This window comes from Pseudorasbora parva, chromosome 8 (genome assembly GCF_024679245.1).
Source record: "Pseudorasbora parva isolate DD20220531a chromosome 8, ASM2467924v1, whole genome shotgun sequence".
NCBI lineage: Eukaryota > Metazoa > Chordata > Actinopteri > Cypriniformes > Gobionidae > Pseudorasbora > Pseudorasbora parva.
Window position 1 is genome coordinate 44,443,809 of NC_090179.1, and position 19,273 is coordinate 44,463,081.

The 19,273-nt window shown below is 39.2% G+C and overlaps 1 protein-coding gene across 3 annotated transcripts in view; it reads left to right on the plus strand.

Annotated features, from left to right (window-relative positions):
* clcn2c (chloride channel 2c) overlaps window positions 1–19,273 on the plus strand; it is a 143,748-nt gene that overhangs the window by 93,567 nt on the left and 30,908 nt on the right. For all 3 annotated transcript variants that reach the window (XM_067451413.1, XM_067451415.1, XM_067451414.1), the window contains exons 13-19: window positions 3,067–3,136; window positions 6,339–6,449; window positions 9,659–9,872; window positions 13,724–13,857; window positions 17,341–17,531; window positions 18,383–18,494; window positions 18,676–18,743. In XM_067451413.1, the coding sequence (XP_067307514.1) occupies window positions 3,067–3,136; window positions 6,339–6,449; window positions 9,659–9,872; window positions 13,724–13,857; window positions 17,341–17,531; window positions 18,383–18,494; window positions 18,676–18,743 (900 nt within the window). The remainder of the gene's footprint in view (window positions 1–3,066; window positions 3,137–6,338; window positions 6,450–9,658; window positions 9,873–13,723; window positions 13,858–17,340; window positions 17,532–18,382; window positions 18,495–18,675; window positions 18,744–19,273) is intronic.

Genomic DNA, 19,273 nt, shown 5'->3' on the forward strand with positions numbered 1-19,273 from the left:
TCGCGTGCATATAATACGCGTATTATACGCCCCACCCCCATCCAAGAGCGTGTCATATACACGCCATAAAGTGCGTATCATATGCACGCGAAAAACTGCGTAGCATGCACGCCAAAACTCATATACATTCCACGAGATTGCACACTCGTACTATTGATACGCATTCACATGTGATATAATGCGAGCCGCAAATTAAAGCTTGGTGAGCCGCATGAGGCTCGCGAGCCGTGCAATGAGTAACACTGGTTTACAGTGTTGTTTCTAGTCTAAATATATACACTGTAAACCCTAATAAGTTGAGTATACTTGATTTGTTTAAGTAAAGACAACATTAGGGTTTACAGAGTAACAATTCTTAAATCAAGATGCATTAACTAGATAAATAAAACAACATAAATGAAAATGAAGTGAGTTTTTGCTTAAAGGGGGGGTGAAATGCTGTTTCATGCATACTGATCTTTTTACACTGTTAAAGACTTGGAATCCCATACTAAACATAGACAAAGTTTCAAAAGTTAAGGTGGACGTTTGATGGGAGTATTTCTTTGTCAAAAATACTACTTCCGGTTAGTCATAAGTTTCGGCAAGTTTTTTGCGATCATGCGTCCCCTTTGACGTTAATGGGGGCGGAATTTCCTTGTATGGGCCTTACGGACAATTCTACCGGAAGCGCGTGAGAGAGAGCGAGGGAGAGAGAGAGAGAGAGAGAGAGAGGGAGAGAGCGAAAGCAACAGCCTACGCCCATCAAAGCGCTCGTAGGCTGCGCTGCACAGGTAATGTGCACAATTAACAATGACATCAAAAAGTGCGTTTTTGGTTGCCAGACCAAGACAGTCCTGCACAGATTCCCCAAAAACCCCGCGTTAAGGCAACAGTGGATGTAATTTGCTCTTCCGGATCAGCAACTGAGTTGCGCGAATGTTTATATCTGTTCGCTGCATTTCGGTGCCGACTGTTTCATAAACAAGGCCCAGCTCGACGCCGGCTTTTCCAATCGCCTAATGCTGAATGATGGAGCAGTCCCAACGATAAAGGTCCCAACGTTAGAACCGCAGGCGGTGAGTGAGACTGCTTCAAATGTCTGTGTCTTTGCCTATGCTCATCAAGTAGCCCAAACATGATCACGTATAGTTAATTGATCAATGGAGCATGCGATGTGTAGTGCGTGTACATTTGTTTAGCTGGCCACTATATGTGTAACTTTATGTTTGTGTATTGTAAAAGCACTCCAAACAACAATACACAAAGAGTGGGGAAATATGTTGAACTAAATAAGCGCGCTTCTTCATTCAAATGCGCTACTATTCCATGTCTTTCTATGTAAACACTAACTTAGCCTGCCGTGCAAAACCAGTCCGCTTACTGTCTACACAAACCACGCGTAAACACACGTGCACAACTGCACTTCCCACATGTACACCTTCAAAGACAAAAATACGACGATATAATTCAAGTATAAATATGTAAATAACACAAGCCGCTAAGCATATTATATAGTTAGTGTATAACTTGTACCACATAGAGACGTCCTGCTCTAGTCGTTTTTGCTGCTGCTCCTGGTCAACTGCAGCCTCTGGGTCTGATTCCGGATCATAGATGTATGGCTGTATCTGATTAAAAGCCATATTTTTATTTTGAACAAAGTTTTTTTCCCGCTGTTAGGGATGACACAGCTTTACGACGCACTCGACTCAACACAATAGCAGCAGCGAGCACACGTCATTATTTAGCTCCGCTCACACGACACGCCCCCACCCGCTCGGCTTTTTTCGGAAAGACTCGGAACAGCGCATCTTTCTTATATAATTATAAAAAAAATAAAGACTTTTCGGAGATATGCAGGATGCAATGCTACTCTATAGGTACTCAAGATTGACATGACACTGACTGAAAATGAGTGTTTCACCCCCCCTTTAAAACCGGCAAAATGATCTGCCAATGGGGTGAGAAAAATAATCTTGTTTCTGATTGAAATCTTGTTTCTTGTTTCCGTCCCAAACAGAAATACGATTATTTTTCTCACCCCATTGGCAGATCATTTTGCCTGTTTTAAGCAAAAACTCACTTCCTTTAGATTTTATTTTCAACAAAACAAGAAAAATTATCTAATGTCATTTTACTTGTATAGTAAATGCTTCTTGATTTAAGAATTGTTAGATATTTAGACCAGAAATAAAAAATGAAATACTAAATAAGAAGAGCTTTTTTTTGCCGTGTAGAGATAAGCGGCTGCAGGCACGCACTGCAAAAAAATGCTCTTCTTACTCAGTCATTTTGTCTTGTTGTTTCCAGTCTAAATATCTAACAATTCTTAAATCAAGATGCATTTACTATAAAAAGTAAAATGACATTAGATATTTTTTTCTTGTTTTGTTGAAAATCAAATCAAAATGAAGTGACTTTTTGCTTAAAAAAGGCATTATCTGCCAAAGGGGTGAGAAAAATAATCTTGTTTCTGATTGAAATCTTGTTTCTTGTCTTATTTTAAGCAAAAACTCACTTAATTTTGATATTTTCCCCCAGAAAACAAGAAAAAAAATATCTTGTCACTTTACTTATCTAGTAAATACATCTTGATTTAAGAATATTTAGATATTTGGACTGGAAACAAGAAAGAAACAACTAAATAAGCAGTTTTTGCAGTGTGCAGACAGGCCTGATACGTGATACACACTCGCTGATCCCAACTAACTGTTGGAAAATCTCACTTTTTCCCCTCTTTTTTTTGCTCTGGGCTGTTTTAATTTCATACAGGTGTGTCGCTGCTGTTGATATGTAATAACCAGCTATGTAATTTCCTCACACTACACTACATATTGGGAAAAGTAGCTTGTTAATGGAAAAAAATGAATTACTGTCATAGTACTGAAAAATGAATTCTACCCAAGATAATAGCTTTAGCACCTTTAGTTAGTTAATCCCTCAACACTGATGATATTATTAGCTAATATTCTCCTCTCACCCTGGTTACATCAGCACAAAAGTTGTTTCAGAGGTATTGGATTTTGGTGAGATATTACGAAAGTGTTTGTGTCTAAACGAGTGTTGCTGTATTCTCTCGTATAGTTCTGGATGTCTGCGTTAGCCACAACACTTCCTGTACCTTGTGGAGCCTTCATGCCTGTTTTTGTCATTGGTAAGTATGCTTTTTTTTTCTTCTTAAAATATTGCTTTTTTTTAAAGGCAAATATTGCATTTTGTTTACCCTATTCCAGGTGAATAGGGTTAAAAAACTTAACTACTAAATCTTAGCATAGTTGATTAATCACAGTCGATTAAGACAATCGTGTTATTTCACAAGTTCTCTGAAATATTATGTTTAAATTTGCAAAAGAGGCATTATCGGATTGAATTTATGTAATAAATAGAATATAAATCTTACTATTGGATAAAACTTATCCAATTCAAATTATTGTTAAATATTGATGATCTATTAGAGTGAAAGGTTTATTTTGGATAAAATATTGTATCACCCTATTAGTCAGGAAATACTGAGAACGGATAGAAAAACACCCCATTTTCACCATGTCTTTAGCATATAAAATATATATCACGGCGGTTTCACACTGCACGCGTAAGCAGGCGTATTTTTTTCCGGCGCTCATGTTAACAGATGAGTGCATTCACACCGGCGGTAGCGGCGCGGCGCGGAGCAGGAGCAGAAGCGTCAGTGCCGCGATCGTTTCGACGCCAGGTCTATTTTTGACACGCTGCTCACGATGAATTAAAGCCACATTACATTGTTCTGATCAAAATTAACCTGGTTAACTCGAAAAATAATATTCATTTCACCATTAAATAATTTAGTGAAGTGTTCCGTGTGTTTCTCAGTCACCATATGACATCCGGCGCTGTGGAAAAAAAAGTGCTACACAAAAACCGAAGTCACAGCCATAAGTTTTTGCCTGAACTACAAAACTAATTTTAAAGGTCCCGTTCTTCGCGATTCCATCTTTCAAACTTTAGTTAGTGTGTAATGTTGCTGTTAGAGCATAAATAATACCTGTAAAATTATAAAGCTAAAAGTTCAATGCCAAGCGAGATATTTTATTTAACAGAAGTTCCCTTTCAAAGCCGACAGCGAGCGGCCGGTTTGGTCTACACCGCTGCACTTCCTGCTGTAATGACGTCACTAGAACCGTTTGTTGACTAAAGCTCCGCCCACAAGAACACGCAAAATAGGGGGCGTGGTCTCGCTGCTCTCCCACGTGGAGAAGAGCGCGCATTCAGCGCTTGCATCGCCCCGTTATGGTAAGAGGCGGGACCTTTCCGGGCAAAGTGCGCTTAGCTGCTGTCCAATCACAACACGGGAAGCGCTGGCCCAATCAGAACTCGTTACGTGTTTCTGAAGGAGGGACTTCACAGAACAAGGAAATCATCAGGCCGTTTTTAGGACAGAGGAAACAGCGCTGTACAGATAAGTCAACTGTGTGAAAAATACTGTGTTTACACGCGAAACATGAACTTGTGTTTTATTGCACACTGTAAACATAATCAAAGCTTCGAAAACACGCGAAGAACGGGACCTTTAAATAATGTATGCCAGTTTAGTAGGGCTGTAACGATACACCAAACCCACGATTCGGTTCGTATCACGATTTTTGACCCACGGTACGATACAAACCTCGATATGGGGGGGACAAAACTGTATTCTGTAGCCTATTTTGCCGTCAATACCATATATCTGTATGGTCAATAGGCTACTGCCAACGTTTTCTTTGCGGTACCAATAGGCAATATATATTTAACATGAAGTATAGGGCCTCCTGTACATCAATACCAACAGAAGCGCCGCGTCAGACACGCTTCTGGGGTGCAAAGAAAGAGAAAACGCCACGCAGCCGCCCCGCGGATGACACGCAACAGAAACGCCACGCTCACACCACGTTGCCAGCCGGTTGGGGAAGCTTCTTGAAACACTTACGGCAAATTGTGTGGGTCTTGTCAACTACACGATTGCCATCCTTGTTCTCCACCGGGTAGCTGAAATGTTGCCATACTGCTGACTTAAAAGTTGGACCTGGACAGGAAGGATAATTCTGGGAGTTGGAAGGGGTGTGTCGCGATTCTGCCTTCACACATCGCGATACAGGTTCGTGGACCTGCGTATTGCGATTTCGATTTCATATCGCATATCGTTACAGCCCTACAGTTTAGCTTAAATTAAATATGAATGAAATTATGTATATATTATAACTAGGCCTATATGCTGGCATAAATACAGAAACAATAAACAAAAGCACGTGGTGCCACAGGCTCTTCTCATCGTGGAGGTTGAGAAGCACACAGTTCTCTATGATCCACAAAATTTGCTTTATAAAGACTTGCATGTGAAGGAAAAGGCATGGGAGGAACCTGCAGCGGCTCTTGGTGCTGATGGTAAGTCATTTAAAAGTGTTTTTGACAATCTTTCGTTGTCTCACGAACGAACAACTAAATATGGATAGGTAAATAGAATATACACACATTAATATAGCACAAATACAGTAGACATGCAGGTCGACTATGATGTGCGTTATTTTGTCATTATTTTTGTCATAATTTGCTCATTTAGCCTACAGTATATCATTAAGAAGTTATTACAGTCATTTATGAATTATCTTTAAGAGGTTTATGATGGGTAATGCATGTAAACGTGATGCCTATCCAATATTTCAAAACAATTTCCTGAAGTTTCTCTTTTTAGCAGTGTGCTTTTCATGGACATTTAGTGCGATGGCCTTTCTTCTATCAAAAACTCGCACTAAACGAAATAAAAAACATCAGAAACAAGTGTTATAAAATCGATTTTTTAAAATAAAATTAGCTTCATGATAAACCTTTGCTCTATTTCCATTTCAAATACATTAAAGAGAAATGCAAACTTACCCATTATAGAGTACTCAACACAACCCGCGGTTCAACTGCGCGAAAGCAAAAAGTGCGCGCGCTGCTACTGCTTTACACACGCGCTGCCTACGCCCTGCTTATGCGTGCAGTGTGAAGCCGGCGTCAGGTAAACAATAAATGAACAAACTCCTCAGTAAAAACCTTCAGAATATAGATGGGAATAAAACTTTTGGTTTATGTAAGTGCAGCAGAAGTGGAGGAAAACCTCCCAGACTTTAAATATATCAATTGTAGCTGAAATCTAAAGACGCAAATAGATAAAGAGCAATAAAATGAACACTTAAAAGTGTATTTTGTCAGAAAGAAGACAAAGCTGTGCATGAAAAATTCTTGTATCTTGTCTTTAAAATATTACATTTTTCAAAATATTTTATGTGCTATATTTAAACAGAAATGATGGAGATTTAAAATGTGACCTAAGAGTGTGTGTGTGTGTGTGTGTGTTTTAGGTGCTGCATTTGGCCGTTTGGTGGGTGAAAGTATGGCCGCGTGGTTTCCAGAGGGCATTAATACAGACGGAACCATCTATCCCATAGTTCCTGGAGGATACGCGGTTGTGGGTGAGAATAAAACATGCTCATACACGTGGGGTGCTTTAACAGACATGTTCACACACACACACACACACACACACACACACACACACACACACACACACACACACACACACACACACACACACATTGCAGCTAATGACCTTTTATGGAAATTGCCTCAGTGTTGCCGTAGTGATTTTGAGAGGCATTGATTTAGTTGTGTTTGTTTGTTTTGATTGTTAGTAAGAGGAAGTCTTTGATTAGTAGCCACTAGATTTAATTATGAAATAACAATAACCCCTCTTGAATGCTTATTATTTTACTTAGCGTTTAATATACAATATAGAGAAGGGTTTAGAGAAGTGTAAAAAAAAATAGAACATTTTAATATTTCTACTTAGATTGTGCGTTAAATATAAATAAATAATAGATCAATAAATGTATACAATTTAGATACATTTTTTTTGGTTACATTTTACAATAAGGTTTCATTTGTTAACATGAATAACAATGACCAATACTTCTACAGCATTTATTAATCTTAGTTAATCTCAACATTTACTATTATTAACTCTTTCCCTGCCAGCGTTTAAAAAAAAAAGTTGCCAGCCACCGCCAGGGTTTTTGACAAGTTTCACAAAAATGTAATAGCCCATAGAATATTTTGTGTAATGAATATCTGCGCATGCAATATATCAAAATAAAGATCTGACCCTATTCTTTTAAACAAAAAAAAAAAACGTTACATTCATGCATTCCTTTTTTATCAACACTTGAATATGGGTAGGTTTAAAAAAAAAAAGCTAAATTTTCAACAAAAAGCTGAGAAAATCACATTTTTGTGAAAGACTGACTCAGATCAGATTCAGAGCGATGATCAAACGCAGATGAGGAGATCGAGTCCATCAACACTCCTAATGCTTACACAGTCCTGGGTACACATTTCATTCAGTAACATTAGGCAGTTTTGATTCATATGCTGTTTATTGATGATGATCAGGTTGCTTTTCATATGCATATGATTACATGCGATCTTTCGTTTCACTGCATCTCACTCGCGTGTGTTTTGATCAGGAGATTCAGTACTCTCATTCAGAAGATGCGCAATAGCGCCCCCTAGCGGGGAAAGAGTTAAAAAAAAAACCGATATGGGTTACAAAGACTAGCGTCAGATAGTGAAAACACGGAAATTTCCGTTATTGGCCTGGAAACGGTGTCTCACAAATAACGGAAATTTCCGTGTTTGGCAGGGAAAGAGTTAAAATTAAAGGTTGTATTTGTCAGCATGAGCAAACAATGAACAATTAAATTTTTACTAACTAACATTAACAAAGATGACTAAATTCTTATCCATTTATATTTACTGACTGTTTATAAGTTTACATCAGTATTGTGCATGTTTGACTATTACATTTCTTTGAGTTTCAATTGAGTTTATTCCTCCTCTTGTCAATTCACGAGTTTAAATAAGCTGAGCATGAGTTGAATTGGTCCAGAGGTTGTGCTCATTTGGTATTGTTGGTTTTCTTTTTGCTTTATTAATTTAAAGTGAACCAAAACAGTTTTTCATTCATGATGTTAAAACTCTCTCTCTTGTTGACATAGTAGAGTTTTTACCATGGATCTTTTTATCACTCAGAAATCAGAAAATACTGTCGACAGAAAATATTTTCACTGTGTTTTTAGGAACAAAATGTTCAAATTCAAATGAATGATATATGAGCAAACCCCTCTCTAAAAATCTTCAGAATAAAGATGGGAATAAAACTGTACGTTTTGGTGTACGTAAGTGCAGCGGAAGTGGAGAAACTTTTTGAAGATATGTATTGTAATTAAAATCTATAGACGCAAATAGATAAAGTGCATTAAAATAAACACTTAAGAGTGTATTTGGGATGTTTTCTTTTGCACTAGCCTGAAAGACATGTTATGGAAGCAAAATAAGCCATAACTGACAAAACAAAACGTTCGTGGCTCGACTCGTCGAGACTGTTTTCCAAGATGGCCGCCGTCTGTAAGCGCGTAATGGACTGTCTTTATGAAGTATCTTCTTATTAAACTGTTTGTACTCTTACAAAGTTCTCAATGCTTCGGTTTGCATGTAGGGACCCTCATTATGCTGCCGTGTTAGTGTGAGGCGATTTTGAGCCTTGTTAGTGGTATTAACTAGCGATTTAATTTCGCTTAAGTTATGCCCCATAGACAAGCGCTTTAAGCTAATCTGTTTTTAGAGATAAAACTCTTTACATTCGATTTTCATGAAAACGCATCCCAGAGAACGATCTACTCGCTAACCATCTGTTAATTACCCCTAAGTTCATTTTTCTTCGCAGTTGTGCTTTAATCCCTAGAGTTCGATGATCGCGCCGACGCGATCGGCTTTGTTTTTTTGCTTATCAGTGCCAAAGAGACTCAAATAACTGTTGATTTGTATCATTCAGGCAAGTGTTATGCATCATTATAATCAGTTAAGTATCTACCGTATTTTCCAGACTATAAGTCGCTCCGAAGTATAAGTCGCATCAGTCAAAAAATGCATTGTGAAGAGGAAAAAAACATATATAAGTCGCACTGGACTATAAGTCGCATTAGGGCAGAGCGGGAGCCGCGCGCATGCGAGCACCCGCTCGTGCCCGCTCACTATAAATAACCGAGCAGAAGAAAGAAAGTTTGAAGTGAGTGAGAAACTTGTAAGGGACAGGCGAAAAGCAGACGTTACTTTAACTGTAATGAAGAAAAAGAAGAAAGCTACTTGCGGACTGAAAGCAAGATGGCCAGAGCTGAAGGAACGAGTCCACAGATGCTTGAACTCTCTGCCGGGAGAGGCTCAGCCGCGTGAGACGAGCGCTGTGTGAATCATTCTCCACTTGATATTTTACTACATGCTGTTTGTATTTTGCAGAATAAGACTTTCTTTATGGGGGCATTTTGTTTGTGTTCAGTCTTTCTAAGTTGTTGTCTTTAAGTTAATATTTTAGTTAAGAGGTTTTTTTCTGGGGTAGACTACAGGAGCAGCATAGAGCGCCCTCTCGCGGCTATATGATTATTCTTGTCAGTCAGTATGAATTAAATTTGATATATAAGTCGCACCTGACTATAAGTCGCAGGACCAGCCAAACTATGAAAAAAAGTGTGACTTATAGTCCGGAAAATGCGGTACTTTTATTTGTGTATACTCCTAATAAAAACGAAATGTTGTGCTTTTTGCAAAATAACTCTCTCTCTGTGTTCAGGAGCGGCGGCGTTATCCGGAGCGGTCACACACACCGTCTCCACGGCCGTGATCGTGTTTGAGTTGACGGGTCAGATAAGTCACATTCTGCCCATCATGATTGCGGTGATTCTCGCCAACGCCGTCGCTCAGAGTCTTCAGCCATCCATCTACGACTCCATAATACGCATTAAGAAGCTGCCTTACCTGCCTGAGCTCGGCTGGGGTCACCACGAGTGAGTTTCTCTGTCTGTCTGTCTGTCCGGCTTCACCATATCTTCTCCCGCAGAGTGCTGCAGAATACAGATGTAGAAACACACTTTTAACTCAGTCAATCAAGTCATTCCCTTGATTTGCAACTAGTTAAAGGGGTACTTCAGCGCTGGGAAGATTAATCTGTATTTAAACTGGGTCATTAATGTAGTAGAAATGTGAAATTATTTTTGAATTTGGTGCCTTCTAGACTGAGAAAAAGACAGAAAATGTATTTTTGTCTCATGGGGATGAAAGACTACAACTCCCAGAATGCATTGCTTCACTGCCCTACAAGGCCACTCACAAAGCCACGGCTACTGGATCACTTTCCCACCGCGTTCATCTTCATAAAATCAGTTCAGTTAGAGAACAGACACTACCATTAAAAACTGAAGGTGTGTGTTCAATATAATGTGAGTGAGCCACTGAGGGAGTCACAGCACTAACGCTGCAGGAGTCAGATTACATTCATTGTGATGAGCTGAATGAGCTCTCGTGATGAGAGCTGAGGTAAACGCGTCCACACTCGCGGCAGTCGTTTACTGCTCATGTTCAGTCTGGCGCGTTTTCAGTTCATGCCTTTGGAAGATTAACTTTCATAGGAATTAATTTGAGAAGTTGAAACACTCACTTTGCTCCGCACCGCTCCGTTTACATGAATGAGCTGAGCGCTGTGAGTGCGATCTCGCCCCCCATGGACGGGTGAGCTCCTCTACTGGCTGTAGTCTTTAGCCTCTGGCCATACATTTTTCTGATGAAGCAAATTGATGATATTTGCGTCATCTGAGTATTTCAGAAACAAAATGCATAAATCTCTCGTCTCAGGGGGGAAAGACCCGATCATTCGAATATACTCCAGGGTTTCTACTGATACAAAGCCATATGCTAAATCACTGAAGTAACCCTTTAAGATGCATATTACAATGAAATTTTTTTTTAAAAATACAACAACCTCAAAATTCATCTTTAAATCTGGTTGTGTCAGGGTCATTATAGTTAAATTAAACTAAACCATAAAAACTTTTTCCTTTCTTAAAACTAAATAAAATAACATGTATAACCTAAACTTATTTTATTTTAGCTAGTTGTCAAAGCAACATCATTTAGTTTTAACTTGATGTGCCAAAATAACTATTACTTAATCTGAAATAAAAACGTATAAAAAATATTATTAAAGCATTACCAAAAACATTAAAACAAGACAGGACCAAAACATTAAAAACCACTAAGTATAACAGAATCATTAAAACTTTGAATAAAAGTAATTAAAATTAAAACACAAAACAAATTAATTAATGGGCTGTGTAATTATATTGTAAGAAAAGAATCTTTAAATACAGTTATTATTTTTATCAGTGCAAAATTATTTTCTATTATTCACTATTATTTTTGTCTTGTCTTCCAGTACTAATATCTAAAACTTAAATATACTTGAGAAATGAAATGACTTAAGGTAGCAAGTCAAGTTTTCTCATCCTAATTAAGTGAGTTTGTGTTTAAAACAAGAAAAATATATACCAATGGGGTCCGAAAAATACACATAATTCAAATAAAAAACACGTTGGATTTTCTGACCCCATTTTAAGCAAAGGCATATGTCAGAAAAACTTCAGTCATTTTGCTTCTCAAGTAAATGTATCTTGTTTAGATAATTGTACTGGAAAACAAGACAAAAATAACAAGTAAGATTTTTTTATTTTTTTTTGTGTAATCATAAATCCAAATCTGTGTTACTTAAAAACTCCTGAAGAAACTTGTGGCTTAAATGTTAATTCACTTCCGAGTTTCAGAACTAATAACTAAACCGCTGTAATGACTAAAGAAAAAAATGTATGCAATTAAAATATATAATTTTTATTTTATTATTATTACTTTTTGAATTTTAACTTTTTGTTGTTAATTTTCAAACTGATTTCCTTTTTTTTTTTCTTTGGCATTAATACATTTCTCCTTCATTTAATTGAGTGCAGGGCTCGACATTAACGCTTGTCCGGGACAAGTGGATTTTTTGAAGGGACAAGTGAAAAATAATTTTACTTGCCCGACGGACAAAAGCCTGAAAACAAAAAATAACTAGCGAATAGCCAAAATGCCAGAATGATTGTGCATTAATTTAGTGTAAGTGGCGATCGATAGTCGATAATAATATAAGATGAACTGACGATAATAAGGTCGCGCTGTTGACACTCGTGCAGCCTCTCGAGGAGAAATCACAACTCTAGAGCGTTTAAGCCGTTTCCTGAATACCATCACGACTGAAACTGACACTGCTTTCATATGACAGCTTCATAAACAATTAATAACATTCACTTACATTTACATTCACTTAAAGTCACTTACATTTTAGATGCAATATTGAGTGCTTTTGTTCGATTTCAGCAGCGAAAATCGTTCACACACAGCAGAACCGTAACGCGTCTCACAGCAACAAGTGTGTTACTGAACGATTCAGTGTTTGAATGAATCGTTTGAATGAACGACTCAATGACTCATTAAGACGGCCACCTGCTGCCAGCTACTGGAGGTTTAGTTTCATGTTTAAACATACTTTCCAACATTTCATTTTTGTCTATTCAAAACTACAAATCTCAAAACATTATTTAATGCAGTTGTATTTTTTCAGTGTAAATTATTCAATTTTATTGTTAACAGCCCTTATAGTGTCTTAATTTAATTTAATGTATTGATCAAATTTAACAATATAAAACGAAACCTGAAGCATAGCCTATATTTAATAAGATTAGGGGGAAATGCCCTTTATAAAAGATAAAAATATCACACATTTCAAATGATTCAATAAAAAAATAAAAATGCGCAAATATGCAGATTTAAATATGTCAAAGCTGATCGAAACACTGATGAGAATATTGCTTCAGAATAAATTATAGTTACAACACACACACTCTCACACACACACACACACACACACACACACACACACACACACACACACACACACACACACAATTAAAAAAATATCACACTTTTTTCCGGACAAGCAAATTTTATACTCGGACAAGTGAATGAACGATTTACTTGTCCGAAGGACAAGCACATGAACATGTTTAATGTCAAGCCCTGGAGTGGCACTCAATAGTTCTCCAGACAGAGATGGCGTTTTCTCTTAATTATTGTAAATGGACAATCTGTTTGCAAACAGGGTCTAAAGTTACACAACACACACTGTCCTGTGCAACACATCAGACTAATGGCAAACTGTGGAACACACAAATCTTAGTTTCTGAGAGTTTTCAGATGTTCAGGGTTTCAAAGTTTGAAATGGGAGCAATGATGCAGAACACACACACACACACACACACACACACACACACACACACACACAGGTATATGCTCTGAATGATTGTGTTTCTGCCCTGGTGTCAAACTCATCTGCAGCATTTTACAGACACATTTATACCTGTCAAGAGGACAATTACATAACTGTGTGTGTGTGTGTGTGTGTGTGTGTGTGTGTGTGTGTGTGTGTGTGTGTGTGTGTGTGTGTGTGTGTGTGTGTGTGTGTGTCGGAAGTTCGATTTTTGCTGAGTTAGAATCTGCAGAAAATTCACTTCCCAGCAGGACGGACACACACACACACACACACACATTGATATTCACTGTATGTCTTCGTTTCATTGGCACGTCTGTTTTACACACAATGCTGCCAAAATGTCAATCAATACAGGAACAAAATATGTCTTGTATGCCAACAACATTACTATTTAAGTTGTCAACGATACATATAGTTTTAAAGCAGCTTTACAGAAGTACTCAAGACCAAGACCGCTCGAGTACTACAACACTGTGTAACTGTGGGAAACTCTGTCTGCAGGAAGTATAATATCCGTGTGGAGGACATCATGGTCAGAAATGTTCACTATATCACACTGAACTCCACCTACAGAGACCTTCACGACATCCTCATGACAGGACACCTCAAAACACTGGCACTCGTGGAGTCTGCAGGTACGAGCTTTATATATATATATATATACACGCACACGCACACACACACACACACATACAGTACAGGCCAAAAGTTTGGACACATTACTATTTGTAATGTTTTTGAAAGAAGTTTCTTCTGCTCATCAAGCCTGCATTTATTTGATTAAAATTATTGTGTGTCTTTATATATATATATATATACGTTTTTTTCACCTCTAGCCCTTGTTAATAATTATGTTTCACAAAATAATTAGTAGTTATCAAGATTGATGTGATTTGGAATTGGTGCTTGTAATATTGGGTAATATTTTAGAGACAATATTGTCTGTTTTTGCTCAATTTTGCCAACGAAAAAAAGCCAGAGCAGAACTGTTGTGCATCTCTGAGCAACACACAGCAGTGTTTCGTCTCTGAATGAATCAGTGTTTTGAGTGAATCAATCGTGCAAATTAATGATTCAATGACTCAATCTTAAAAAGAGCCTTTAGATTTGTTCGAGAATCGAATTGCATCTGCGCTGCGCAGACCAATCTGTGTGTGACATCAAAGTAGAGATGTTAACCGATGACCGTTTGACCGATGGTTGACCATATCAACGTCAACCGATCAAAGTTGTCGGTAAAAAAAAAAAAGTGATCTCTAAATGAGTCTATTACAGACAGTGGACTAAACGCTACTACAGTTAGCCGTCTCATTCCAAAATCTTTTTGTGTGAAGTGAACAAATCCCTCGCACTCAATTTTTCATAACTCGCCTGTTTGTAGTTAAGAAACCAATAAAAACATTTGGCACAAGGTCACAGCGTTTGGGTTTGTGTGCTCACAACAAGGTTTGCAAAAAGTAAACCGGCTAAACACTCGAGGTAAGAGCCAGGGCAGACGACAGTATGAAGCGTCCAAAGAAAAGTAGTGGGGGACCATTTCACCAAAAAGAACGACACAGATGTAAGTTGCAACTTGTGTGATACAGTGCTTAAAGGTCCCGTTCTTCGCGTGTTTTCGAAGCTTTGATTATGTTTACAGTGTGCAATATAATGAGTTCATGTTTCGCGTGTAAAAACACACAGTATTTTTCACACAATTGACTTATCTGTACAGCGCTGTTTCCTCTGTCCTAAAAACGGCCTGATGATTTCCTCGTTCTGTGAAGTCCCTCCTTCAGAAACACGTAACGAGTTCTGATTGGGCCAGCGCTTCCCGCGCTGTGATTGGACAGCAGCTTAGCGCACTTTTGCCCGGAAAGGTCCCGCCTCTTACCATAACGCGCTCAATGTTATTGCAAAAATGTCTATATTGCCTTATCAATTTGAGCCGGAATCAGACCCGGAGAATATCGAAGAGGATCGATTACAACCTGCTCAGGAAAGACTTTTGCTGGATGGTTCAGAATGGTCAGCTGTCTATTCAGGAGTTTAAACTGATCATTACAAACACCAACAATCGATGGTGTCTGAATGAATTACTACACTTTTATATACTAAGTTTATCGGATTAGTTTCATTACCATCTAACGTTAGTTAACAAAGCTAAACAGCGTTGCTCTTTGTGTCATGAGTTACATAAACTGTTAAACGGACCGACTTAAATAATAAAATACACTTACCGGTTCTGCACCATAAACAACGCCTTCTCCAGACAAAGAGGGACCTGCGTCATCTTTTAAGAATAATCTTTCTGCGAATCCGGCGTTAAACTGATTGAGATTGAGGAAGCAGTCCTCAGCAAAATGTGCTGCACATAGTTTTAAATTGTGATTATAATTTTCCGGAACCGAGTTAAACATAAACTGTAGCCATTGATCTCTACGTGCAGCGTCCGTGGAAAGGCCAAGCAAAGGTGATTTGACTCCGGGATGAAAATAACAGCGTTTCAATGGCATGACGACAAACACACTCTACAAAAACAACGCTTCCTATTCTCGACCTGGGAGAGCAGCGAGACCACGCCCCCTATTTTGCGTGTTCTTGTGGGCGGAGCTTTAGTCAACAAACGGTTCCAGTGACGTCATTACAGCAGGAAGTGCAGCGGTGTAGTCCAAACCGGCCGCTCACTGTAGGCTTTGAAAGGGAACTTCTGTTAAATAAAATATCTCGCTTGGCATTGAACTTTGAGCTTTATAATTTTACAGGTATTATTTATGCTCTAACAGCAACATTACACACTAACTAAAGTTTGAAAGATGGAATCGCGAAGAACGGGACCTTTAAATACAGTAGTAGCACATCATCTTTCTTTATTATTGTTAGCACTACCTCGAACTAAAGCGGCGTCTCTTCGGAGCTGTCATTTTCTTAAACGAGTTGCGGAAATGTTTCAAATGAGCTTCTCGCGCTAGACAAACGCCTTTATTTTCAACGCGATCACCTTGTACCCAAACAATTTCGAAACTAAGGAGCCATTGTCCTCCGAATACAAACAAGCTCCTCTGCGGCGCGTTTGCGGGACTCATGTTTCGCGCTGTAGAGGATTATTTAAAAAAGTGACGTGAGTGGAAGAGAGGCAGCAGCGCCGGGACTGTGTGTGTGTGTGTGTGTGTGTGTGTGTGTGTGTGTGTGTGTGTGTGTGTGTGTGTGTGTGTGTGTGTGTGTGTGTGTGTGTGTGTGTGTGAGAGAGCAGGAGGCAGAGAGCAGGCGCGGCTCGCGGCTGTTACTTCAAATAGCGCAGCATATTTTAAACTAATCGGTTAACCGGTTTCAACCGACTAATGAGGCTCGGTGGTCGGTCAAGAAAATGTTTAGTTTTCGCCATCCCTACATCAAAGTACCGCGGTAGGGATTCAAAAGCATAAGGAGTCGTTTGCTCTCGAATCTCTCTCGCTGTACTTTGATATCATGCATCAATCGGCCACGCCAATGCATCTCGAACAAGCCTATTTACTTAATGCCTGAATGAATCAGTGTTGAACGAATCAATTGGGTTAACCAATGATTAAATGACTCGTTCATAAAGAGAGCCATTTACTTCATTCCTGAATGAATCACTGATTTGAGCGAATCAATCAAGTGACCCAATTATTAATGACTCATTCATAAATCGAGCCATTTACTTCAAAACTTGATTGAATCAGCGTTGAGCAAATCAATTGAGTAAACCAATGATTCAATGACTCATTCATAAAGACTATTTCACCTTCACTATTTCTCTCTGAAATGATGATCCTGTTGGGTAAGTATCATTAAATTCTTTTATTTTTTTACAACACCAGCAAAGACATTACATAATAGTCGCTTAAACCCGCGAACATAGAAAACAACCCGTGGAAAAAAACGCGGACATGGCAACACAGTGCAGTTGAGCTCTGTTGACATTTGACAACGCGTCGCTCCGTTGCTCTGATTGGTTGTCGGTCTGTCCAATCGAGGTCTTTCCTGGTTGGGTTGAAACGCCCCATAATCACAGCCCAATGGAGCATCAGACTCATATTCTCACTACAGCGGAGTATGACCACGGCAGGCTATTTTGCAACATTATAAATGTGTGATTTTGATGTTCCCTCTCTCAGAGTCTATGATCCTGCTGGGCTCTATTGAGCGCGCTCAGCTGCAGGCGCTCCTGACGCAGCATCTGGGCCGTCCGCGGCGGCTGGAGTTCATACGCGAGCGCGCGGACGCGGAGACCAAACGTGTGTCTGTGGTCAGCACGCCCAGCAGCGAGGAAGGGGGGCAGAAGGTCAGCCACGAGGTTCGCTTCCAGGTCAGAGTGCCAACATTTATTTGACTCGCACATAAGAACACCAAACTGATCTCATGAAATTGCGTATTTGTTTGATACGCCAATTCGTATGCCATTTTGGCGTGCTATCAAGACGCATAATCGCTTTTTAGAGTGTTTATCAACGCCGTTTCATTCTATCACCCTGCACTGCCCATACCCCTAAACCTACCCATCACACACACACACACACACACACACATACACACACACACACACACACTGCCCCTAAACCTACCTATCACAGGAAACATTCTGCATTTTTTTCATTTTCAAAAAAACAAATTTGTATGTTTATAAATCCATTTTCCTTGTGGACACACACACAAATAATGGTTTGTTTCGGCGTAGACATACACGCGGATAGCTCAAAATGCGTACAGATAACACAACGCATGGCTTTAGAAAGTGGTGTGTATGTCTACGCAAAGTCATGATGTCATGTTGGGAAAACTGCAAAAAAATGCTTTTCTTACTTAGTATTTTTGTCTTGTTTCTAGTCCAAACATCTATAAATTCTTAAAACAAGAAGTATTTACTAAACAAGCAAAAGTAATTGTCATGTTATGGGGGACAACATTATTTTTCTTACCCCATTAGCAGATTATTTTGCTTATTTTAAGAAAAATTTTCCCCAAAACATGACAACAATTTTTGCTTGTCTAGTAAATGTTTCACAATGTAAGAATTTTTAGATATTTAGACTAGAAACAAGAAAAAAAATACTACGTAAGAAAAGCCTTTTTTGCAGTGAACAACTTTTTCAGCTTTGTTTGAGGCATGATCTTGAATGTTTGTGTGTGTGTGTGTGTGTGTGTGTGTGTAAATTGTAGATCTCCACAGAAGAGTCGTCGTTCACACCCACCCGTCCCATCTCTCCTAAACCTCTTAAACCTGCGCTGAAGAGGACGTCTGTGGCCGAGAAGAACATCGAGATCCCCACAAGTAATAACACACACACACACACAAACAATTCAGTTGATTTGTATACTGCTTTTTACTCTCCATATTGTTTTCCTCATTCTTTCCGTCACTTGCAGTCACTACTGTAGTCACTTCTGTGGAACTCTGCATTTATTTAAATATTAGGAGTGTGTAAACTGGGAATGTTTTCTCTGTTTGTCAGGTCCTCATGATTCTGGCATTGGCTTTAAGAATCTGCTATGCGCTCGACCTCAGACTGATGCAATGGAGGTGAGACTCACAACACACACACACTCACCCACTCACACCCTCAGGGACACACACACACACACTCACCCATTCACACTCTCACGGACACACACACACTCACACACTCACACACTCACACTCTCACGGACACACACACACACACTCACCCATTCACACTCTCACGGACACACACACACTCACCCACTCACACCCTCAGGGACACACACACACTCACCCATTCACACTCTCACGGACACACACACACACACACACACACACACACACTCACACTCTCACGGACACACACACACACTCACACTCTCACGGACACACACACAAACTCACCCATTCACACTCTCACGGACACACACACACACTCACCCATTTCTCACGGACACACACACATACTCACCCATTCACACTCTCACGGACACACACACACTCACCCACTCACACCCTCAGGGACACACACACACACACCCATTCACACTCTCACGGACACACACACACACACACACACACACACACACTCTCACGGACACACACACACA